Source organism: Aythya ferina (genome assembly GCF_964211825.1).
Source record: "Aythya ferina genome assembly, chromosome: 20".
NCBI classification, from domain to species: Eukaryota; Metazoa; Chordata; class Aves; order Anseriformes; family Anatidae; genus Aythya; species Aythya ferina.
In genome coordinates, this window is record NC_140318.1 from 11,474,456 (window position 1) to 11,500,038 (window position 25,583).

At 49.2% G+C, this 25,583-nt stretch overlaps 1 protein-coding gene across 10 annotated transcripts; it reads left to right on the forward strand.

Moving 5' to 3' along the window:
* Positions 1-43: 43 nt before the first annotated feature.
* Positions 44-24,547, forward strand: TRAF2 (TNF receptor associated factor 2). 10 transcript variants are annotated; one of them, XM_084494508.1, is made up of 14 exons: positions 44-605; positions 786-966; positions 1,462-1,992; positions 2,927-3,147; positions 3,734-3,812; positions 4,218-4,316; positions 11,626-11,787; positions 14,590-14,664; positions 16,411-16,485; positions 16,632-16,751; positions 17,196-17,573; positions 18,526-18,703; positions 22,177-22,325; positions 23,078-24,547. In XM_084494508.1, exons 4-14 carry the CDS (start codon positions 2,960-2,962, stop codon positions 23,294-23,296), a joined length of 1,722 nt encoding a protein of 573 aa, XP_084350634.1. In that variant the 5' UTR covers positions 44-605; positions 786-966; positions 1,462-1,992; positions 2,927-2,959; the 3' UTR covers positions 23,297-24,547. The 10 variants fall into 10 exon arrangements, with proteins under 10 accessions (XP_084350634.1, XP_084350632.1, XP_084350633.1 ...); XM_084494506.1 differs by lacking the exon at positions 44-605 and having other exon boundaries at positions 612-966; XM_084494507.1 differs by lacking the exon at positions 44-605 and having other exon boundaries at positions 612-966; positions 1,859-1,992.
* Positions 24,548-25,583: the final 1,036 nt, after the last annotated feature.

Sequence of the window (25,583 nt, forward strand, 5' to 3'; positions counted from 1 at the left end):
GCCGGGCCCTGAGAGCCCCGCGGGCCGCAGCGGCGCCTCCCGGGGGCTGGGCTGGGCTGGGCCGGGCCGGGCCCCGGGCGGCGGGGGGGAGCCCGCGGGCCCCCGGCGGTGCGGCAGCGCCGTGCTGTTTCGGCTCCGGTGTGATAAAATCCCTGCCCTCCGTCTGAGTCATCCGCAGAGCCGTGCGGGGCGGCCGGGAAGCCCCCGCGGCGTCAGTCACCGCTTCTGAAACACGGGGTGCGGGTGGGGGGCGGCTGAAAACCCCTTGGCGGTACTTTCAGGGGTTCTCGCCATCACGGAACCCGGCGGGAGCAGCTGATTTCCAGACAGGGGCCGGGCTGGGCATTGCTCAGAAGTCAGGGCCCTGTCAGTGCTCGGGGGCTTTCCCTTCTCGCTGCCGGTGGTTCCATCCGCTCGCTCATTGCATCAGGCTTGGCTCCTGCGGCCCAGGAGACGCGGGGAGGAGCGCTGTGGGGAATGTCAGTGGGTGTGTGCTCTCTATTGCAAAGCTCTGCTTCTGGCCACGTGGTGGCAAACGGAGCATTGCAGCCGCGAGTTTATTTGGAGCAGTCCTGGCTGGGTCCCCTCTTGGGTCAGCAGCTCAGGTAAGTCATTGCTGATAAGTTCCTTCTCTACAGGAATCAGTTTCAACATGTCCTGCCCTCAGCACTCCTGTCAGAGTCACATTTTGTACAGGAAATGGAGAAGGGGATTTTCTTCACCGGATTACACAAACCGGTGAAGAACTTTAGCAACGTGGAGTTTTTTACGCTTGCACTTCCCAGACAAGTGCGGCTGTGGCAAGAAAAGGAACGTTGCAACAGAAGAACCGAAGCAGTGCCAGTGAGTGCACAAAGTGGTGCTTGCCCTGGAGGAACAGCATAGTGCAAATTCCCAGTGCTGTCGCGTGCACGGGGACACAGCTCGTGGCCTTGACCTCAGCAGAGCCCTCCCACTTTACACCAGGTGAGACCCAGGGCTTACACCCAGAGATGGGGTGAGCTGTGAAGTTTCTGCCGAATGTCAGTTTTCCTAGGCTTTGCCCTCCCTCTGGGGTGTCCTCTGGTGTGTCCCCCCCACCAGCTCTCTTCTGTCTCGTGCATACCATGTCTTCCAAGGGCTCTTGTGCCTTTTTCTGGTCATGCTGATGTGTGACCGCAGCCAGCCCAGGATGGTGCTGTGGGGCTGCATCTCCCTGCCTCTGTGCACGCTTCTGGAGTGGCATGGGGCAGCTGAGACATCACAAGAGGAGCCGCATACTGGTGCCCCCTGCTAGTGCTGGATGCCAATGTGTTGTGGGGTAGTTGGTAACTTCATGTCAGCCTGCTGCCTGGGGTTGGGGTGCGTGGCATCCATGCATGCATTTGAACGCATGGGGCAGCCTTGGCCCTGTGAAGTGGGTGGGAGCACAGCAGGCTCTGCTTTCCGTACTCGCCAGAAACATTCATCCTTACTCCCCAGGTTTTCTCCCTTCCTCACATCGTGATCAGCATGTGCCCTTGTCTATCTGGCTTCTACTGTGGGCTGCAGCTCACCACCAGCGCAGCTCTGCCGTCCACAGAGAGCTGGGCAGGTGGCGGTTCAGTGCCCAGCACGTGGCCCCAGTCCTCTGCAGGAGTCCCCAGGAGGGCTTCCACCAGCCCTGCAGCTTGAACCTCACCTCAGCATATGTCTGAGCCACATGCAGACATGTGCAGGTGCTGGAGGGACTGGCAGGGCATGTGCTTGCTCCAGTCAGTGGGGCAATGTAGAGGAGCTGGTGGCTCCCCAAACTCACCAGTAACCAGCTCAGCCCTCAACGCTGTGTAGGGCTGCACGGGGAGCTGCCCTAACCTCCGGTCCTGGGCTGTCCTCCCAGCCAGGACTATCTGGGAGAAACACCTTGGCTGCGCCTGGGCCTCTGGGCATTCCTTCAGAGGGTAGCAACGAACCGGTTCCGCCTGGTGCTGACGAAGGAGGATTTCCCCGGTGCCGAGTGAATTCCCCTGCGTGGTGAGAACGAGACCGCCCCGAGTCGCGCAGCCCTCGGGGGGGGGCTTCGGGTCAATCCCCCGCGGCTCCCTGCCCCCGTGGGGCTCCGGGGCGGGGAGCCGAGCCCCGTGGGCGGGCTGCCGGGGGCTGCGGGCTGGGAACGCGAGCCGAGCGTCTGCTGCCGCGGCCTTCGGCGGCGCCGCGTTCCCCCGCAGGCAGCGCCCCGGCGCGGAGCTCAGCGCCGCGTTCCCCGGCGGCTCTCGGAGCCCGGCAGGATCCGCCCCGGCCGCCTCTCGCTGCCGATGCCCGAGCGGCGGCCGGCTGCGGCGGGCCGGGATGAGCGGCGGGCGGCGGCGCTGTGCGCGCAGGTGGGCGGGCGGCGGGACGGGAACCCGGGGCTCCGAGGCTCCGCGCCGCGGCCCCCGTCCCGCCCCGCCGGCGGGTCCGGGTCCGGGTCGGCGCCGTTCCGGCGGGGCGGGGCCCGGGGCCGCTTCCGGTGCGGGGCGCGGGCGGACGGGCCGGTGAGTGCCGGGCCGCGGGGGGCGGCCCTGGGCCGGGGGGAGGCGGGCGGCGGGGTCCGGCCCGGCCCTGCCCCGCGCGGCGCGACCCCGGGCCGCTGCTCCGCCCGCCGGGCCGCGGCGCTCCCTGGGCTCGCTGCTCCCCCCCACTCCCCCCCCCCGGGCCGCCCGGCCCTTCCCGGTGCGGCGGCAGCGCTGGGGCCGGGAGCCCCGGCTCCTCCGGCGGGGCCGCGTCCCGGGGAGCTGGGCGCGGGGCCTCCCCGCCGCCTCTCCGCGCTCCGGGGGCGCTGCCTTGCTGCTGCCGAGGCGGGGGCGATCTCGCGGCTTCCAGCGGTGTGCCCGCTGCCGGCCCCCGGGCTGGGCGCTGGAGGGAGAGTGCGTGAGAAATCACCGTCAGGCGGGTACAAGCAAACAGGGAAAAACATTTTTGTTTTCAGGCTCTGGATATACAGACGGAATTCTTTGTTCACATGGCAGCAGCAAACTCTACTCCACCAGGCTCTTTGGATCTAAACCAGCCTGGATTTTCAAGGGCGATACTGGGAACTAAACTGGAGGTCAAATACCTCTGTTCGGATTGCAAGAACATTCTGAGGAGGCCATTTCAAGCTCAGTGCGGACATCGCTACTGTTCTTATTGTCTGAAGAAAATCATAAGGTAACTTCTGTGCCTTCAGTCTAAAAACAGAGCGCTTAAAAGTAAGCAGAAGCAAAAAAAGAGATGAAAGTCGTTATTTTCAGGGCTGTCTCAGTGAAGGAGCTGTGTTTAATCTTTGAGAGTCTGCATCAGGCCCCTTCTTTAAGGGAGTGCGTAAGCTCTGGCTTGCTTTTGTTGTTCCGGGGGTTGATTCAAAGTTAACTTTTCCAGAGTCTCCTGGATTGTTTTTTGCAGTTTTGGTGGATCAGTGCAGGTGGATCACTGATGTCCTTCAGTCTTCATCAAAGCTACTGGAGGAACTTCCTAAAAGTGGTGGTGGCACGTGTGAGGAAAATTAAGCACACTGACTTTCAGAAAAGTTTGTGCTTTATCTCTCTTTTGCCTTTGAATGAAATTGAGTAGAACAGTTAATCATAAGACAAGAAAAAATTGGAATTGGGTGTCCAAAATACACTTGAGCAAAGGCTCGATGTATTGTCTTTAGAATAAGAAAATTCTTTCATTTTGTTAAGTTACTGGGAATCTACTATTATTTATTATAGCAATTGGCCTCATTTTTTTACATGTTTATTTTTTTATCTGCTAGTTCTGGACCTCAAAAGTGTGCAAGCTGTATTCAGGAAGGGATATATGAAGAAGGAATTTCTGTTTTGGAAACCAGCTCAGTAAGTAAAATTGCATGTTTTGTTGTTTGTGTTTTTCTTTTTTAAGTAAACTCACTGATGTTGTTAATACCAATTGTGGTTTCTGTTTAAAGCACAAATTCTGAGATTCCCTTATTCTTAGGAAATGTTCTCTTAAGTAGTGAGAATTATGATGAATATGGGGGACTCTGCAGCTTCTAAAATCCAGGTTATGTTAATATAGCAGTGGCCTACTTAAAAGCTGTAATAAAGGTTTGTTTGCCATTAGCACACCTTTGAGGATGTAATGTGGCAACTGGCTTGGGAGGAGTGTTTTTTTTTTTTTTTTTTTTTTTTTTTAAGAATTGATAATAAGGAATGAAGAGACTGGACCAAGACTGCAACCCCTCAATAATTTCTGTGGTTGGTTTGTTTTTTCCATTGCAGGCTTTCCCAGACAACGCAGCTCGTCGGGAGGTGGAAAGTCTGCCTGCTGTCTGTATTAATGATGGTTGCACGTGGAAGGGGACTATTAAGGAATACGAGGTAAATATCAAAGGAAGGCTTTTGATGTGTGTGTGTTCTTTCTGTCCTCTGTGTATGTGGAATGTTAGGGGGAACTCAGGTGTTTTTATTTTCTGCTGATGCTGACAGTGATGGTGGAAGAGCTGTCAAGAAATTGTGCCACATAATGACAGTGTTAAGTTTGCTGTGCTATGTGAACCTACAACCTATTTCCAACCTGTGAGCTTGGGGAAAGTGGCCTGTCTGTGATCCGGTTTCCAGCCAGCTGCTTCTGGCTGCTACAGTGCCATGTAGTATCTGCAGAATTTGACAGTGAATTTGGGCATCGTTCACTGTCTTGCCACACATCACTCCGAGTTGCTCTGGACTACCAGACCATTGGACAGAATGGCTTTCTACTCTTCTTTGGAATTATTTTGCCCTGCTCTTCCTGGGGAGCACATCAGCTCTTTAATTCAGGCCTTCTTCAGATGGCACAGGGCATTTATTTGGTCCTTAGCATGTATACAGCTAATGTGCCACATGAGAATTGTGTTCTGACAACTGCAGAGAACCACACGCTTCTCTGTGCTTTCCAACAAGTCAACACTGCTGTGGAGATGGCATTGTTAAAATGTGTTGGCAGTTAGGAGCAACGTTTATTCACCTGTGAAGTTTTGGTGCTCCTGAAGGATAGTTTTGTCATCCATACTGGAATGGAAGAATGTGAAGAGCCTGAGATAAGAGGAATCAATGTTTTTTTCCCTCCAGCACTAGCCTGAGGTAAAAAGATTGTTGCCCTGTTGTTTGTGGAGCTTTGGTAGTGGATGAGGAAAATGTTTAAGCTCAGTTTGGATTCTCTTAGCAATGCCTTTGCAAGGAAGAGATAGCACAACTGTGGGTTGTGCTTGAGTATTCTGCTTGGCTTGCTGAGCCTGGGAACAGAGGGGTGTCCTGCACCTGTGCTTCCTTGTGTTCTTGTCTGAAGCTTTCAACTTTTTCACACTACAGTGCTGTCCAAAAGGTAGTAGGATGTTAAATGCTTCTGCTTTGAACCCATTCTTCTTAGATCTGCAAGTGGCACATGGTGTGTGTGCATATGGCTGAAGAAATGTCAGGTTAAAAGCTTAACACTGGCACAGCAGAGAAAACTGAGGAGTGCTTTTAATGCACAGTTCTCGTGCCTGCTGCAGTGTTCAAAATGGTCATTGTAGCGAGTGAGCTGATCTCCATTAGCCTAAACCAAATGACATTTGTCAGCAGCTTGCAGTGCTAACGTCAGGGTGCTGTGACTGATGGAAAGGACTGAGGACCACTTCCGATTTTTTTTTCCTGGATTTAAAAGAAGTCTTGAAGATAAGTTCTTCAGGGTGCAGCAAAAAAATCATCAGATGCCAAAGGTTCTTAATGTGGTCAAAAGCAGGCTTGGGTCCAGCCAGTACTTGAAAGAGAAAAGTGAAAGAGGCAACAAGCTAAGTCTCTCTTCTTGCAAGGGTGTATGCATGTAGTGCTTTGGGTTCTTGTGCACAACTGTTTAAGAGAGTCTGAGCTGATAAGGCTGCACTTTGTTTTTCACTCTCTGTGTAATCTTCAAAAGGTCCTGAGAAATGTTTCACTAGAGAAGTGTTTCCAAGAGATGCTACTCTGGGCTACTCTGGAGTTCTTGGGCTGTGGCTCCGTGGTGCTGTGCTCAGCTGCTACAGCCATCGTTAGCGTGGGGCTGGGATGCTGGCAGTGCAGCTCGGTCTGTCCTGGGGGTCTTTGCCCCTGCTGCTAAGCACAGTGCAGACTGTGCTAGCAAGGGAAACATCGTTTTGTGCCCTCCCTGGAAAAGCTAATCCTTGGCAGGGAGCTGGTGAGGGGAGGCAGGGTCAGGCTGGTATTACCTCTCCTCCCAGCTGCCTGCAAAACAGCTGTGGCATTTCACCGAGCCTGGCTGTCCTCGTGTGGCCGGGAGCTGGGGAGGTGGGGGTATTTGTGGCTGAGGAGTACTGGGGAAAGGAGCTGTCAGACAAACGTTTTAGCCTGGAGCCTCTAGCGTATGTGAACTGATGTTAAACCATGACTTATGGGTAGACTTACTAGCTTTGTGTTGGTTTGGTGTCAGCTCATCTTTGCAGTTTGCCTCGTGCTGTACAGTTGCATCTGTAGCCAGAAATGTGTGTAACGTCCTGCAGCAGCTCACGCTCCCACTATGGAAAGTCCCTTGCTGTGCTATTTCCGTCAGGACATGGAAAGTCCCTAAGAGCTAAATCATTGTTTGCTCATTTAAAAATTGTGCAGTATTGGTACTGAGAGACTTATTTGGCTGCTGTTCTCTTACAAATCAAGAAATACTGTCACTTCTGGTTTGCTAATGTTATCAGAGTTACGAGCAAGGAAAAAAAATGCTCTGTAGCTGAAAAGTTCTATATATTCAACTTTAAATAAATAAGTTATTTAATCTCGGTTTTGCTTTCTGTCCAGGCTCCCAAAGTTCAAGTCTCAAAGGGACATACAAAACTGAAAGAGTGAAATCTGCTTGGACATGACTTGCACTTCTGCTTAAAATTGTGCAAAGCATACAAAATATTTACGTGCTTAGAACATGTCTGGCTTTACAAATGCATTTTTCTGACTGCTGGATGCAGTTGTAAATATTTAGTAGCATTTGGATAAAGTATTTTGTGGTGGGACTGGAGGGGTTTTTCCTTTTAATCTCTAACCTCTTTTCATGTATAGGTTTCCTGATAAGTCTGCCTGAGTGTACATAAAGGAAGGCAGGCTGTGGGCAGAAGCCTTTAGATTTAGGTGGAAAATCTGAGGAAGGTTGCAGATACTAAAAGTAGCCCATTCTAAGACCAAGAAAACATCCTGTGATATCCAGGTAGAGGGAGTTTGAGGAAACAATGCAAACACCTCTGTTGGAGGTGGAGACCTTAAGTCCTCTCATTCCTCAGCACTGACGCGTGTTTCTTTTCTCTGGTTGCCTCTCTACCATTTTATCAAAATGTCTCCAGTTCTCACATGCCTTTTATTTTCACCTTCCCCACCCCTGGCTCCCTGTCCTCGCCCCCGCCTGCAGTACCTGCAGGTCTGGCGCGCTGCCTGGTGGCTGCGCAGCCCTCGTTGCCGCCCTGGCCAAGTGAGGTGGGCATCGCGTCTGGCAGGTCAGCCCAACAGGCAGCTTCAGCACCCGCAGGCCAAGCAGGAGGGGCTGGGATGGGAGGAGAGGGCTGCAGAGGGGTGTTACGTGGTCAGCTGTGTTGTTCTCATTTATAACTTCAGAGCTTTTAGCTTAATTTCTTACAAAGTACAGAATTATTTGAGACGTAAGGAAACTAAATTGTATAAGTTGTGTAAGGAGGAAAACTACAGTCTTAAATTTAATCCCGGTGGCTGTATTTTAGCTGAGTTAAATATTAATTCACTGGGGGGGAGTGCTAGTAAAACATAAGCTCATCCAGTCTGACTGTCACCCGTGGTGATAGTCTGTCCTTACCCAAGCTGGAGAATGTGTTTTCCTTGGAGTAAATTGTCACCTTGATTTTGAAGAGTTCCCTTTAATCAAAGCCTAAAAGGCTGTGGAAGATGCAAAACTCAGAACTTAAGTGCTAGTACTCCAAAGCCCGTGGTGTTGGAGAGCATGCCTGCAGCCCCTTCAGGGCTCCGTGGTTTCCCAAGATCAGGAAGACTAGGTACCTGGGAATTCCTTCCTCTCCTGTGCTCCTACAGTTTCCTGGGAGGTGATGAAGGACACCTGGAACGCTTTGTGTAGGGAAAACTGTCCTTCCCTGAAAATGTTTCTGGGGACCCTGAGCTGGGGGTCTCCTCCTTCATGATGCTTTATGACCCTTCTTTCCAGCCGTGTCCCTAAGAACGCCCTAATAGCTTCTGTTGGTGGTTTTCAACTTCAGCTTCAGGTTTTTGTGTGTTGTTTGGAACAGAGCTGCTGATCTTTGAAACTACTTTGACCAGTTGCCTCAGAAATGTAACGTTAAATATTTTATAGCAGTGTTACCTATATAGGTACAGCTTTTTAAATGTTGTGGCAAGCATACTTGGTGATGCTGTGCCAGTGTAACCAGAGTTCCTTATAAAATCAGGAATGGTGTTTGTCTTTTTCAAAGATTTTGGCTTCAAGTTACAGTATGGTCTTGAAGGGTCATTTGCAGCCAGCTCTAGCCTGTTCAGCAGTATCCTCCAGGCCCAGATCCCTTTCTCCTGGGAGGATCCATTTTCTACAGTACTTGCAGATAAAGATGATATAAAGGACCTCCTGTTTTAGCAAAAAGGGCACGATACACCTTTACTTTCCAGAGCTGGAGCTGAGGTCCACAAACAAAATCTGGCCTCCCTTGCAGTCCCTGAAGTTGAGTTTCTGTGGCTGGCTGCCCAGACGTTAGGCAGCTTCCCGTCCAAGCTGCGTGGTGGGAGGTAAGCCACAGGGAGTGCCCGAGAGAGCGCGTGGGAGGGGACTGGAAAGCCCCACCAGCAGAGGGTCTGCTCTCAGTGCTCACCCCGAGAAGCAGCTCAGCCTTGTTGTGGTGGCCCACCCAATTAACAGGCTTAACATCTGCCCCTTTGAAAACAAAGAGCTGTAACTTGCTTACTTTGAAGCTGAGAAGGGTAATGTGTCCCAGTGAAGCCTTGATATAAAGCCCCTTGGAAGCCTCAGTTTGAACACAGCTTTTGGAGACAGGAATTCCTCGGATTCCAGATACCAGTCAGGTGCCAAAGCCATGATCATGCCTGCACCCTTGTTTAAAAGGTAGAGGCAGTTTCAGCTTTTTCGATAAAGTGATTGGGTTTGAGATCAAGCTATCACCATGGGCTTGACTTCTACAGTTTGCAAAAGCCATCTGTCCCCTTCTGCGAGCGCCTGTACTGTTCTTGGCCTTGTGCTGTAGCAGCCCTTCTGTGCAAGGCCTGTGCCTTCACTCTGCTAGGCACAGCCTAGGTTGAGAGGAACAGTGTCTGCGCTGCCTTTGCTCACCACCTGTGTCCTGCAGAATATCACCTGTCTTAACCATGCCCTTAACCAGTGAGATTTCAGCCTGAGCTGTCAGTTTTGATGTGAGAGATCAAGGTGAAGCTTTGCATGCTGGTGAAAATACTGCTTAAAGGATGGGGGAGATCTCATGTGTGGTCATGGTCTGGAAATCGGTTGGCATGGTCAGTGTTTTTAGTATACTTAGAGCAGAGCTGTCAAATGCTGCAGGCTTTCCTGCTGCTAATTAAAAGCAATTTGGCTGCCAGAACTGCATATTGGCGGTGAATTCAAAGTAGTGCTATGAATGTGCCAGTGCCTGGCATCGTTAGCATGGTGGCATGATTGGAATCCACTCCCTGGTGACAGTTTGCTGTTAAGCAGTGACCTTGTTAGATATGAACAGAACATCTTGACGATCTTTTCATGAGCCTGTAACTGGTAATTGTAGCCTGGAGTTATCTCTGGATCACATGTTCCAATTCCTTTGAACCTCACTATTTGTCAAACAACAGTTTACCAAGACTTGTAACAGTCCAGTGCAGTAATTCGTAATTTCCTTGGCAATCGGATTTAGTCTTTTTGTTTCAAAACCATGCTGACCATACCTGCAGCAGGGGTGCAGCAATGCAGCAGCTCTGACTGACAGCCTTGCACATGCTCTGGGCAGTGTCTGCACCTCCACCCAGGAGCAGTTCACACCGACACCAGGTCAGGTTCAGGCTTGGGCTTTTCTAGATTGTTCTGAGTCCCAGCCTCTCCATTTCAGACTAGAATCTCCCTGCCAAAGTCATTCCTCTGGGATGGTGCGGATTGCAAAACACAAGAATTTGAAGAAAGCATCCTTGAGTATCCCAGAGACTAGTACTTGCATAGTTCAAAGCAAGTAGGAAAAGACAGAGTCTGTCATAGGATACGTTAGAAAACCTGCTGCTGCTTTCAGAAGTTTCTTGTGCCTTCAACTTTCTTCAAACCCTGCTATTGCTTTACAAGCTCCTTCAGTGCAAGAAATACAGCCTTGAATTCTTTCAAAGAAAGCCTAAATCAAACGTCTGTTTAATCAGTCCTAAAAGCTGATTAATAAAATAACAGAATGCTGAAAGCAAAAGTTCTTCTGCAACTGAGGTCCTCATTCTGAAACCAGAAGTGAGCAAGGCTCTGCGAAACCCATGACATCATTTCTGCCAATTTTTGTGTTCAACTCAGATGAAGGCTGAGGCTTTGGACGGCAGAGTAAAGGCTGTGATGGTTCCCAGTTCCCTCGCTGACGTGCATGCTTAACTCTAGTTCAGAGCTCTGAGTGGTACTGATGTTGACTTAATCTGTGGTTTTGATAGTTTCTTTGAGGTTTAATTAGTTGTGACGTCAAGTGGACTTGCTTGTTCTCTCAGCAGTGTGTCTGAGCAAAGGGAGCCGTTTGTGTCTGGCATTTCCTGGTGCGATGTTCTCAGAAAGCTCCCTTTCCCCGGCACTGTGAATCACAGACTGGGTCCTGGAGACCCATTTTCAGTGTTTTCTCTACAAAGCTGTGGGCTCACCCTTTTCCTTGTGCCCAGGCTAAGATGCCAAAGGACCCGTGTGCTAGCATCTGGGCTTGCGACTGTTGAAAGCTCTGGCAGTGCTCTGTTGTGCCACTTCCCCTACAGCTGTTTTTCCCCTGCATTCCTATTAATTTTCCTTCCTCTTAGGTGCGCCCGCCCTGCTGCCAAGCCTTTCAGCTTTGCGTATGCTTCTTGTTGCTGTTTTCATGCTCTGAGGGTGCTACTGGCTCTCACTGAGCGATGTCCACCTGTGGGAGACTTTGCAAAAGAGCCAAGTAGTATAGCCTACACCAAGCCTGTCCTTCTGTGTTTCCGGTATCCCTGGCCACCCTGCTCTGTGCCGATAACCCTGGGGGGTTCAGAGGGAGGCTCCAGCAAAGGCATCTTGCAGCTGCTGGTTGCTACTCTCTGCTGCTTGCCTTGTCTCCTAGCCAGAGGGGAAGCGTTGTGTCATGCTGATGGATTTCCTAGTACAGGTGAAAAACCTCCATAAAAACAGGTTTGTGGTAATATTCCAGCTTATGAGCAGGGCAGCCAAGGGTAGATGCGCATCCTTTTCTGTCACCATGACGCAGAGATAATAACTTTCATCAGTTACCTCCTCTGTAGTTCAGGTTTAGCAAAGCTTTGAGACACAGAGCAGCAATCAGATTAAACTGCAGTTTTCCCTTTTGTCTTATTTACACAGGCTCAGCAGAGCAGCTCATCCTGGCATTCCTTAGCAGATGATCGTTACATCCTCCAGGGGTCAGCTGCTGTTACTAAACCCAGCTTCTTTGCCTCTGTGTGTCTGCGCTTTTCTGTACAGCTGTATTGAAATGTGCTGCTCTTGTTGTCACAGAGCTGCCATGAGGGGAACTGCCCGTTCCTGCTGATTGAGTGCCAGGCATGTAAGGGAATGATCACACTGAATGACAAGGAGCGCCACTCTGAGCGGGAGTGCCCCGAGAGAAACCTCAACTGCAAATACTGCAAATCGCTTTTCTACTTTCCAGATATTAAGGTACGAGAGTTACAGCACGCACACAGGCAGGCATAGTCGTATGAGACCCAGAGGCAAGGGGAAGAGTGCTGGATGTCTCTGTTGCAGCCCACTTGTGCTGCTCTGGAGAGGAGTAGGGGTAGGTGTTACTGTGCCGAGCAGCTGCAATGGTCACCTGCAGGCATGTGCACCATGAGCAGATGCTCACACGTTATCGTGCTCCTTCCAAAGGTGGTGATACCTGATTTTTCCAGTCTCTCAGGTGGGCTCCTAATCCCCTGTTCTGATGGAGATGTAACTGGTGTGTTGTACGGCAGTGTCACTGGGTTGTCTTGCTGTTTATTTCTAGGGAGGGAAGTCCAGTTTGCAAGATCACCCAGAGGTTTTTGGTTTTAGTTGAGTGGGAAGGGGGTGTTACCATGGAGACTGTGAACTCTGCCCACGTTTTTTTCCCCACTGCTGTTGAATGCTGGGGCCTGACCTGAAGGCGAGTCTGAGGCTTGGTTTCCAACTGGTGGGTGAAGTCAGTGCTGATGTAGCTGGAGAAATAGCCCTAATGGTCTGAGTCAGGCTGTGGTCTTTCAGCTCTGCTTTAATTCTTTTATTGTCATCTCCCCTCTCCTGCCCCTATCTAACTTGATTTTCATTGCAGGTTCACAGTGAAAAAACGACTTTGCTCTTACCTAGCATGTTTGCAGTGATGGCTTTCCAAAGCTGCCTAAAATATTTGTAGCGAATGCCTAACAGTCAGAGTTGCCTGTCTTTGCTGCAGCAAAGCTCATGGATGTGGGTTTGGGAGAGCTGTAAACAGGAGGATTGCCCCATTCCTGGGGGAGTGGAGTGCTGCGGTTCAGGCTTGTGTGCCAGCCCCTGCCCCAGCTGCTGGGTGGGGTGGGTGTCTTTGAGCAGATCCACTCCTCTCTGTGTGGGCACCTTCCTCTGGCACCTGTGGGGAAGGGGCAGGGACAGGAGTTAGAAGTAGGGGATTCCAGAGGAGCCCTAAACTCTTCATATGAAGATGTTTGTTGAGAGATTTGGATCTGTGCTGGCTGGAGCACATGTTTCTGGGTGCCTTAAGCAATTTACACATAGACCAGTTGCATGTGCAGTTTAGCTGTGCAGTGCTGTTTAATTAATGCTTTCCTTCTCTGGCTGTGAGCTCAGTGCACATCTCAGATTTGCATGTATGTGGTATGTTATTATCGTGGTGCAACTTGGCATCAAAATGGGAGGTAAATGCCACGTGGTGTGTTAGAATAGCAGGGAGGTGGGGAGAGGGGAGCGCAAGGAGAGGCTGATTTGTGAGGAGGTGATAATTTCACACATAGCAGCTTACACAGGAGAAGGCAAGTTTTAAATACCCCCTTCTTAAATAGTTGTATCTGCAGTGACGTCTCCTCCAGCCAGACCATAGCGTCTGTTCTCATGCCAGCATTTTGTGGGTCATGGGGAAGATGCTATCTGGCGCTTCTAGAACATGAGAGCAGGAGGTGGGTAGAAGAAAGGGTTCAACCCCTCTCTGCAAGGGGGATGAAGGAATGTGCTTTGCCTCAGGCTTCCTCTGCAGGTGCTAATCCAGGCTGTCCATGTGCGTCCAGTTGAGATGCAGAGACTGGGAAGTCACTCTTCCAGGGACAGAGCAGTGATACTTCTGACTCTGATTACTCATTTAAAGTATAAAAAGGAGAGAGTAACTAACAAGCCAAAGCTGAGCCACTAATAGGTTTCACTTTCCAGTTTCTGATGTGGTAACAGTACAGAACAGCTTGTCCACGTCCCTCCCCCTCCGAGAATAACTTGTTTTAATAAAGAATAAATGTGACCAAGTTTTCAAAGCACTTAGTTTCAGATAACTAGTTTATAAGTATTTAATTTTTTTTTCTGTTACTACCACAGGGGTATAGTTAAATATGCTTATCTTTTAATCTGAATTTTGAACTACATTTTAATGGCATTTATAATGATGTGTCAAAGTTCATGTAACCTTGGATAGAAAAGCAAGACATGCTTTCTGGTTCCCTAATTAGAAAAACAAAATGTATCATGTGTTTCAACTGGGTGGTGTATAAAGAGAAGGTTTAAGTAGTATGGAAATAATACAGAAAGCAGAGGCATGTTCCATCAGTCCCATTTTAGCTGATATTGCTGACCCTAGGATCTGTAGAGGACAGAGTATCACATTGCCATGATCATTTATTCACCTTCTCTGGCCACAAAACAAGTCGTGAACTCTTGCTACAGGTGTGGGTGCTTATGTGCAGGGACTGTTAAGTGAAATTGATTTGAACTATTTTTTCTTTCTGGTTGAAAAATGATTTTCTGTTGAACTGATCCAAATGTGAAGATTCTATCAGACAGTTCAGCTCAGCACATGACAGGCTATGGGTTCATACTTCAGCTGACTGATAACCACTACAGTGGAAAAATTATTCAAATTATCTTGCTGAGATAGTGTCTTACTTCACTTAACCTGCTTGAACGTGTATTTTCCTGCCAAAGCCATAAATTGAGCTTCCTGTTGATTATCTTGTCCATCAAAATAGTAATTTGATTTTTTTTTTTCTTTCAAAATTATTATAGCAACTTCTTAAATTGAGGCTGAGACTTGGAAGGCTATATAAGCACCCAAAATTCTGGTAGCCTGGTGATTGCAGAAATGAGTCAGCAAAAAGACTTTCCAGCATGACCAAAATTTGAGATAAGTTGGTTGAGGACAGCCCTCATGTAATACAGAACTGTGCCTGTTGAGCTGTATTCATCTTAGTAACCTTATTGGGGCCTTTATTTAGAGGACCAAATAGTCTCCTGTTGATTCTTTTACAGGCTCACGATGAAGTCTGCCCTAAGTTTCCATTGACGTGTGAAGGCTGTGGGAAGAAAAAGATTCCAAGAGAGAAGGTATCTGACTGCTGGGGAGCTCTGTGCGATGGCGTCTGGGGTCTACCACCAGAGCTTCTCAGGGCTCGGAGGAAAACTTGGACTGTTGGAAAGCGGAGTGGGGAGAACAACTAGGTGTCAGCATTTTGTACAAATCCAACTCTTCCATAAAGTTGAAAATACTGGTAGGGTGTTGGGAAAGGTGTCTAGTCAGCACTTGTAGTTCGGTGTTAATACTGCTAACATAATCTTCCTATGACTTCTGAATTTACTATGTGTAGATACAGAACTTCCATAGGAAAAGCACACTTGTGGGCTTAAAGGGTAGCTTTTTCATATGTAAAGCGATTATCTTTACCACTAGTGCAATCTTGGGAAGCAATGCCATCTCCAGCTAAAAAAAATTTTTAATTAATCATGTAAATGAATCTGTATCTAGTAGGGCCTCTATGCTGCTGGCTCCTGGTGCGAGGCACAAAGGTCTGAAAATCAAAGTTTTGGAAAACATCTTCAAAAAACACATTCATCTGAAACTGTTCTGCCTGCTGTGGGCAAACATTTTTAATAGTGCAGTTGCAAAAGGCCTCCGTAGCAGGGCAGGGGACATAGAAGCATCAAAAAGATGAGTAAAGAGTTTTTCAAAATAGCCAGTGTAATAAAGGACTTTGTGCTGTGATCTTCAGATGCTGATCTGCTTGTCTGCAGGCTGATGCTGGAGCCCAGCAAAGAGTAGCCTTATGCCTGTAAGATTCCCATACGTGATCTATTTTTTGTTTAAATGATAACTCCCTCTTTTATATTTTTCCAAACTTTTGTTAACTGCAGAAATTGTAGCCCTAGTCCTGCAGCATATAACTGAGTAACCTGACTCATTAAACAAGCCAGATGGATCTAGAAGTATTTTTAAACGTGGTTTAAAAACAGCTTCAGTTGATATCTGTTGTGGCAAACGTAGGTGTCAAATGTGGAATGAAGCTGTTGTTCAGAATACACCACTGATATCTAATGATGAGATATATCAAAAACAAGATGATGGTGTGCCAGTGCTTGTTAGCATTAGTCACACATTGTGTGGGAACCCAAAGGAGTCATCTTGTAGGCTACAGGATTATTGGTGCTTTTCTGTAGAAATATCCAGCCTCAGCCTCCGTTCTTCATGACAGCTGCCAGATGTGAGGTGGCTGAGGTGTAGCGTTCCTACGTACTCCAGCAAATGGGTACTGGATGCAGCAGAGGACCTTCCCTTGCAGAGGTAGATCTGCCGTAGTTGCTATAAATACTCAGGCGGGACCATCAGAAAGCTCTTTGTTCTCAGATTTACAATGCTTAGTTGGAAGTAAAAATATCAAACTGTGGCACATCCCCACCAGGGTTACATGAATTGTACACATGTAAATGGATACCTATTTCATAAGGTTGTTCCTCATTCCTCCTCTTCTTCAATGAAGCTCGTTGCTCAGCATCCATAATGTGTATCTGTGCTATCTTCTTTTTCTTACTAGTGTGTGTAGGTGAGAGGTGGGACCTCCTAGTCCTAGAGAAAAATAAAACTTCCTTGCAGATGTCAGTGCTCTGTTTAAATTACAGTGGCAATCCTAACTAATGGTAGGCGGTGTCCAGGTTTAACCATACACTTTGGAAGCTAGTGATTAGTGATGGCTTGGTTGTTCTTTACTTTGTTTTCAGTTTCCTAGACCTTAGTGAAACAGAAGGGGAGTTACTTGGGTCACATAAGATCTGTCTGACATTATCTTCTTTCTTTTCTAGTTTCAGGACCATGTGAAGACTTGTGGCAAATGTAAAGTGCCTTGTAGATTTAAGGTTGTTGGATGTGCTGAGATGGTAAGGGTTTCTGTTCATGTGTATCTTAGGGACTTGTTTTTTGGTTCCAGTGTTAAAACCTCCAGACCACTGTACCCCAGACTTCTGCAGATCTTTGTATTCGGCTATTTGAACAAAATGTTGTTTTAAACCCTTTGCAAATGCAGTCCAACATCATCTACTGTCTGGACTTTGGATACCAGAAAATGAACTTAACACAGAAGGAAACCTTCTTGAGAAACGCACTGAGTACTTTGAGGCTCCTGGTAGTCATGTCACTGACAGCTGTAAGCTTAGAACTGGGTGTACAGTGTCTTATTCTCCTGCTAGAACTTGAACAAGGCAATGTTTCTCCGTGTGACTTAGTTTTTGTAGCTCTTACTGGTGATGTTAATATAAATCCATTCTCAGGGGAATTATGTAAGGGTTTTTCCTTTGGTGTCATTAAGTATATTTGAGCCCTTTTGCAAAGGAATGGAGGAAGACAAAGTACAACAGTGTCTGCAGCTGAGGAAATGTTAAGCATCCATCATTATATATGATTGCAGCTTTTCTTTAAAAAAAAATCCACCAACTAACACTGCATTTTTTTTTAAACTATTTTTCTTTTTTTTTTTTTTTTCCCCTTTATAATTAAAAGCTAATGTTGTGGCCTCGAGGAGGATATTTTTCTGTGGATGGTGACAGCATAGCTTGAGCTTGTTGAATGGGATGTATTTCTCTTCGTGTAGGTGGAAAATGAAAGGCTACCAGAACATGAAACCAAGTGTCTGGCGGAGCATCTGTACATGCTACTGAGCTTTGTGCTTAGCCTCAAGAGTGGGTCTGGAGACCTGAAGCATTTTCCTGTCCTTTCCTCATCACAAAGTAACTCCCCACTACTGGCAGCAAACTCTCTGTGCTCAGAGTCAGAGCTCTCCAAATCCATGGAGCTTTCCAAGTCTCTGGAGCTCTTGGGAAGATGTGAGGCCCTTGAGAAGAAAACAATGACCTTTGAGAACATTGTCTGCGTGCTCAACCGGGAGGTGGAAAGAGTGTCTCTAACAACTGAAGCCTATAGTCGGCAACATCGATTAGACCAGGAAAAAATTGAATCTCTGAGTAACAAGGTATGTAACCACTGGGTAGGGCTTTCCAGCACTCTGAGCAGAGCTTTTTCAGTTTACTTTCTATGTTATTAGTTAGCAAAACTTCACCATATAGTCCTCAATCTCCATAAATCTGAAGATAGAACTAAAATATTGTTTGTGCCCATGCCCAACCCTCAAAAGCTTCCTGGAAAATATGGGAATCAAACTGACATGCAGAAAGTATTCAGGTCTCTCTTAGTAATGAAATGATGCACACACTGAGATGTTCTTAGGTTTTCCAATGAGAGACAAAGTACCCAGCATTTCACTGAATCTCGTGGAATTTGTGGGCTTTACCACTTTCCAGACCTTTCATAAGGAGCCTAGTCATCAATGCTACATCACTGATGCATTGTACGTAGCATGGTCTAGAGAGAAGAAGCTGCCATGGCCGCTGTGCTCCAGTACTGTCCCAGCTGCATGCTGCCCTTGTGTTTTGGTGACTGGGAATTTTGCAGTTCATAGCTAATCTTTGCTTTCTCAGCATGAGATCTGCCAATATAGATGTAACCCTGCTACCTAGCAGCAATTAACTATGGTGAGACCTTCTTGGCTCTGTGTAGGTTCTTCTGTTTCTCAGTCTAGTTTTGTCACAAAGATGTCTTGTTTTTTCCCCCAATCCTCACCTTTTGGGTCGTAATATACTGGAACTGCTCATTGAGAGGATTTTTCCATTCACTGCAAGAAAGTTTCCAGTTCAGACACAGAGTTGCATTAATGTGTGGTCTTCAGAATGGCAGGACACAAAAGGAACATCTGGTGAATTGGCTTATGGTATTAATCTTCTCCCGCCTGTGGCCCTTTGTCGCTTCTGGAGAATGTCTGTCACTAAAGATCAGACCTGAAGGGGATTCTGGTGGCTGCTGGCTTTCTTAGGTCTCACAGCAGAACGTGTGTCTAACCAGGCTGCACCATGTGTCCCACCGAGCAGGTTCGGCAGCTGGAAAGGAGCATTGGGCTCAAAGATCTGGCCATGGCTGAGATGGAGGAAAAGATCCGCAGCATGGAAGCTTCCACCTACGATGGTGTTTTCATCTGGAAGATAACAGACTTTGCCAGGAAGCGCCAGGAGGCGATAACAGGCCGCTCTCCTGCGATCTTCTCTCCAGGTTATTGCCTGAAAAATAGCAAAAGCCTTTTGTGCCTCAGCTGGGTGTGGGATTTGTAATGGTGACCTTTGCAAGTGACATACTTAGCCATTCAGATGTAATTCTGTTCTCTTCCTCTTTCCCAGGGGAATCTGAATCACTTATTTTTTTATTTCTATTTTAAAAGCAATGGGCTAAATAAGTGCTGTGTTTATCACAGAAGACCTTTTTAATTTCTCATAATGGAAAGTGTAAACATCATAGTTCCAAAATAGTTCTGCATGATTCTTCAGTTACAGTGAAAATACCCAGAGACAGTAAAACCAGTAATAAACTAGTTAAGTGAGGGAAGAAATACGTTTTAGAGCACAAAGCATGAAGTTGCAAAAGACAGTATCTAAATAAAGCCCATCCCATACACAGGGAAGTGCTTGAGCATCTATTCCAGGAGGGGACTCTCCTTGTGGAACTTGCCCAGCCTTGTTGCTTCTGTTTTTTTTTAAAAAAAGAAAAATCTCATTAAAGAATTTGTTGTTTTCTAGCTTGTTTGCTTATGAAAGCATTTCTCAGGATTGTAGCTGTGAGATGAAACCATCTCTGCACACAGTCCATTGCTTGGTGGGGTGCTTGCCTCACAAAGAAACAGCTGAGGGGGTGAGTTTGTGTTTCCCTGAGTGGGAATCGCTTAGATCTAAGCATGTTGAAGAACTTTTTCAAAACGTCCACTTGCACGTGAGCCAAGAGCATGTATGCTGTACCTGCTTCCTGGTATAATGACAAATCAGGTTGTTGCTGGACCAGGACATAAAAACAATTGCATTTTTAAAGCTATTTTAAAAATCTTTTCTGGATGAAGGCTGTATAGGTCATTTTTCATGAAAAACTGAAGGAGAAAAGGATTCCCCCTTTTCAGGGGAACTAAGCTAAACTGCTACTGAAACTGTGTGCATGCAATTAGCATTTCCTTTTAAAAGTCAGTGACAGCTGTGGAAAACCCCTGTTCTCTGTTCTAGAAAGGCAGCACTTCCTTCCTTGTTAGCATGTATAAATCAGGTTCAAATCTGTTTTGTTTGGCTTAGAGATAGGGCCTTAAATCTTGCATCCTGTTTCCTGCATGGTGCTCAAGAGCTTCTTGACCTCAGCATCTCCTGAGGCTGCAGTTTTGAGGCAGAGTCTGGACCGAGCTGACAGCTCGTCCTTTTGGCCTCTGGCCACCAGCTTCCACTGCTCACTGTGCTGGGGCTTCCTGCACCCTCCATGAGCTGATACAACCTGGTGTTGTCGCTGGGGGACAGAGATTCTTTCCTAGGGTGAAAAAACAAGTCAGCTGGTGGAGGGCTGTAAGCAGGAGTTGGCTGGAGGGCAGGAGTGGACTGGAGGATCTGTGGAGGAGGGAGAGGGGGGTGAGACCTCTTTGAATGCATATTTCTTCTGTCCAGATGTTTGCTCGATGGTGCACTGAACGCTGAGCTCCTCCCGGAGCTGCATCTCATGTTTCCTGTGACCTCCTCCTTGGCACTGTGTGCAGCCTGGTTCCCATCCTGCTGTGGTGTAGTGCTGCCCAGTAAATCACCAGGGAAGTGAAAGCAGGCAGATGCCAGTCTCGGCTCTTTTTGTAAAGCACTTAATCAAAGGAAAAACAATACCTTTTGGTCCACCAGACTGTTTTGTGGTGCTGGTTGATAGTCTGCTAGTGAAAGTACTGTACGTGGCTGGAGAGACTAGAAGGTAAAGGTTGCCTCTGCCAAACACACAAGGATGTTTATGGAAGAGGCATTCTTTCTTGCAAGAGCAAAGTACAAGGCCTTGTTTCCTTCTGTATTCGATTGTGGCGCTTAGATGAGAGATTTTCATTCCCTGTGCTGCTTTACCTGAGAAAACTAGGCTGAGAAACAAACACGTTTCTTGGTTGTTTTTTGCTTTTTTTTATTAAACAAAACCCAAAAACTTGTGGAGGTGTTTTTTTCCTCTTACAGAGTGAAATAATAGTCTAGTAATTATCAGCCTGGGAAAGAGACAGCTGGGAGGAGAAAGCTATGAATGGGATGAAAAAGTGAAATGAGGATGATTGTTGCTTTTGTATTAAAACATAAAACCAAGGAGATACCACGTGAGATCTGTTTTAAAACAAATAGAAGAAAGTACAGTTACCACTCTCAATTGCATTGGCAGGAGAAAACAATTGCTGCAGGATTTTGCAAAGGCCCAGACTGTGAGAGTTCAAAAGGCAAATCCACCCAGTAAGGGTGGATCCAGGGCAGCCCCTGGTGAAGTTCCTGCTTGGCAGCTGCTGGCTGCCAGGAGCAGGCAGCTCGCTGGGATCCTCCTTTGCCTCTGACGTGCGTTGCCTTTGCTCCGAGATGGTGGGAAGCAGGGCATCCTGTCCCTGCTGCTGCTTTTGGTCCACTGGCCTGGTGTGTGCGCGTGCTCCCGCTGGTGTCCTTCCCCCAGCCCCCTGCCTGTCTGCACACTGACAGGGTCACAGGAGTGCTGAGAAGCCCCAGGCTGATGGGTGGGCTGTAAGGATGAGCTGCTTTGACTAGCAGAAGATGGCATCTGCCCCAATGCCCCTCACTTTCAGGGGAAGCAGGTAGAGAGAGGGCTGCCCGGAGGAAGCAGGCTGGGGGCGTCAGTACAGACACACATGACAAAGTCCTGATTTTCTGCTCCTCTATGCCTGGCCCGTGGAAGTTCACGGCCTCTCTACCATTGCCAGTGAGCCCGTTCAGAAACATGCACCAAGTCACATGCAAAGTGCCAGCGGCAGTCACCTTGGAGTGCTGCTGAGCTGCCCCAGGCCTGTGTTGCTACGAGGGGGCAGCTGGCGGCAGTACCCACTTCTGAGGCCCTGCATGAAGTCAGGAGGGTACCGTGGGCATTGGTAGAATTGTTTGAAAGTAAGAGACCAGTATCTGGGAGCACCGCTTGCTTGGTGAGCCTCTGCTCTGGTCAGGGGCAGTTAGCTACGAAGAGGGTGCAGTGAGAACCACGCATGCTCTGCCCTGGCTCAGGTGTTCTGCGTTTTTTTTACTCTTACCTGTCAAGGCTGCTGTGGTGAGCTGTCACTGTAAGGCATTTGCTGTCTGCGTGCAGCACAACGGGTTGGTCTGTGGTGGGGTGTGGGGGGATCGCACAGGGACCTGGCAGAGCTCCATCTCTACCTATGTCCAGGGAACCTCAGGTGTCCTCGGAGTGCAGGAGGGCAAGGAGAGACTGTTCTATGGGCAGCTTCTGCGATCCATGCTGCAGCACTGTGCTTCTCATCTGGGTTTAGGGGCTTGTGGGAGCCTTGGCCTTAGCTGTTTCCAAGGCAGTCTACAATCACATCTGACCATTGTCTGTCTGTGGTAGCTTTCTGGAACATATCCATTTTGTTTTAAGATCCCAGCCTGGTTTCTTCTAGGATCCAAACCGTAGAGTCCTCAAAGTTCAGAGGAAACTGCTGGTGATAGGCTTTGCTGGTTCTCACCCTCACTGTGTCTGTTTTGCAACAGCTTTCTACACAAGCAAGTATGGCTACAAGATGTGTCTGCGCGTTTACCTGAACGGGGATGGCACCGGGCGTGGGACCCATCTGTCCCTGTTCTTTGTGGTGATGAAAGGACCCAATGATGCTCTTCTTCGCTGGCCTTTCAACCAGAAGGTAGGCTTGGGATGAAGCCTGCCACGCCTAGCGATGTGCCACTCGGAAGCTCTGAGCCCTCCTGAGCTGTGAGGCACCAGCCGTCCAGCCTACTGGCATCAGCCACCCTGGGGATTCCCCTGTTGTGCTGAAAGCACCATGTGTGCTACGGGGCAGGACGTGTGAAACAGCAAAGGCTGTGGCAGGAGAACAGCAATGTCTGGAGGGCAAGCGGAGCCTCTGCACTAATACGGGACTGGGGAAGATTGTCATCTCTGGACTCTGTTCTGTGGCTGCTGCTGGTGCTTTTGATGCTTGCTCAGCATCAAAAGTTCAGATCTCAGTTCCTAGACCTGCAGGTTTTGCAAAATGCTTGAAGGCTGAGCCAGGGCTTACTGATACAAAGAGGGCCACCTTCTTCCTGAGTGGGATGGGAACACTATGGAACCTAATGAAATAGCTGTGTTGAGTATTGGTAGCAAGCTTCATGGCATCCAGTTTTAGGCTTTCACAGTCAGTGACAGCCCTGTGCTACCACACAGAAGTTTCCAGTGACAAGGCAGGATGTGGGGAGCATTTCTGCAGAATGTCAGAGGTGACATTCTGTGCTGACCCTAGTTCCAGGCATTTTTCAGATTTGTAGATGTGTAATGTGGCTTATGGTTGCATCTGTACGTGAATGTTTAACAGGTTTAATGTGAGCAAATCACTGGGCTGGGTTTCACTGTCCTTTTTATTCAGCTGCTCTTGTGTCTTGTCACATTTCTCCACAGGTAACTCTGATGCTCTTGGATCAGAACAACCGGGAGCACATCATTGATGCTTTCCGACCTGATGTGACATCCTCCTCCTTCCAGCGACCCATCACGGAAATGAACATTGCCAGTGGGTGCCCACTGTTCTGCCCCGTCTCCATGATGGAAGCGAAGAACTCCTATGTCCGTGATGATGCCATCTTTATTAAAGCCATCGTTGACCTCACAGGCCTCTAGCCCTCCTCGCCTCCAGGAGCAGTGAACACAGAGCCAGCCCTCGTGGGGCACCCCCCTCTCATGCTGCCCTGCAGGCAGGTCTTAGAGTGAGGAAGGGGCAGGAAGCAGAGGGGGAGAAGCCTATACCTAGCCCCTTCCCAAAAAGGGACCTTCTCTGCGCTGAGCAGCAGCAAGGTGTCTGATGGGAGCCCTCTTCCCTGGTGTCAGAGAGACTTTTCCCAAGACGAAATTAGGGTGGACATTCACAGTTTGCATGGTACAGGGGTCGCCTGCAGGGACTTGGATATTGAACTGCCACCATGCTGGTTTCCCAGTGAAAGCAAGTGCATCTTGCTCTACCAGTTCAGCGCGTGGCCTCAGCTTTCTGTAGTGAAACAAGGATTTGGCCTGCCTGAGCACCACTTCATCCATCTGGGATTTTCTTCAGAGATCTCTGTGGTCCTGAACGTAGTGCTGGCTGAAGGAATACCACTGCCCCATGCGGGGGCTGGTTTGTGCCTCACTGTCAGGAAGGCTGCAGCACTTGTCTGCCAGGATGGGCTTGGGCGGTGCTGCCTGGCTTGCTGCTGTTCTCTTACCACTGATACCACATGGAAGAACCGAGGTGGCACAGGGGGAGCAGCACCCTGTGCCCAGCTGTAGCTGGGTTTTTGACTGGGGGAGTGCTCTGGGTGTGTGGAATGGATGGGCTGGCAGCACCAGGGCTGCCTGTGATGAAAAACAAAAGTGACTGTCCCCTGGAGCCTGCCCCTCCTCTCAGGGGAGAGGAGGTGACTGCAGCGCTTGTGCCTGCCCCATGCAGACTTTTAGCGGGACCCTGTCCCTCAGTATTGTGTTGGAGGGAGGTGGGTGCAGTGGTGGAAGCTATCTTCAGGCACACACAGATGCTCGCGAGCTTGCTTTAACCCTGGTCATGGGGCAGCTATGGCAGTATGGACACAGCAACCTTCGCAGGCCCCAGCACCATTCCTGGTGTGGGCATAAGCCCTGGCTGTGCCCTCCTCTCTGGAAACCACCTGCCCAGGGCCTCCTGGTCAGCAGAGCAAGCTCCCTCAGCCTCTTGGAGGGCCTGCAGCCACCAGGGTCAGACTGGAAGGGGCTGGAGAAGTCTCTGAGTGAAGCTTGTGCTGTTGCCCTTGCTGTTTCTGGTTTCCTCACACTGTTTCCTTGTGAGCAGCAAATGTTCTGCACCTGTACCCCAGAGAAGGTCTCTGTATTTCGTGGAGAAGAAACTGCTGTCATTTCCCTCCATCATGGCTAATGAGTCCCTCTGGCGTTGCTTTGTGGTGGCCACATGTAACTCTGGACTGACTGTTAGCCAGGTTGGACTCCTGAGGCCTGCTGCCTTTTCTCCCTGTGCTTTCCAATCTCATTGCCTAAACGTGACCCATGAGATGCTTGATTGGCTATCTGGCTGCTGAGCATCCCCCCTCAGCCCTTATACTTGCCTGGGTCAGCTCTAGCTCCTGCACTGGCCTGGAGGGCAGGCAGAGAGGCTGCTGTGCCAGTCTGGAGGGAAATGACCTTCCCCCTTGGTGCTTGTGAATGCAATTGCTCTGCAGGGGGAAGTGAATTTCCCCTGGCTGGGAGCTGCCAGAAGCCTGGAGGTGCTGCCGTGTGCTCCGTGGAGGAGCCCCAGGCTCCGCTCTGCTGGCTGCTGCTGACACTGTCGTTTCTGCAGCCACTTGCCCAGACCTGGGCCACGTCTTCAGCATGGGTGGCTCTCCCTGCCTGTGGAAGGGTGCTGGGGTGACCTTTCAGCCCCTGTTTGAAGTCTGGTGCAGATCTTATCCCTGTTGCAGTAGCTGCTGAGTCCTAGCCCAGAGTGCAGCTGTGCAGAGGCTGGGGCCTGGAGCAGACCTTGCTGTGCTGGCAGGGGAGAGGAGGCTGGGCCAGCAGAGCCGTGGTGGGCACAGCAGCAGTGCCCCCAGCCAGCTCCCACTGGCCCACAGCTGCCCCTGCCCAGCCTGGTGCAGCCAGCAGCAGCCTGGATGGACCACGCTGAGCCCGTCTAGGGCTAGCGGGATCACTGCTTTGTGTAAGGGCAGTGGAAGGTAAGGGGAGCAATTTTGGTTTGGAAGTAAAAGTGACCCCAGGTCCCTCTCCAGCTGAGTCAGGCTTGAGTCAAAGCACAGGGAGCTGGCCAGGGGAGTGCTCAGGGCAGCACCTCCTCCTTCAAGCAGTACTCGTGGTGCTGGCTGCACGCCCTTGTGCTGCCTGGCCCCTTGCTGCAGCCCCTGCTTTGTGGAGAGGCGAGGGCTATGGGTTGGGCAGGGGCTGCCCATTT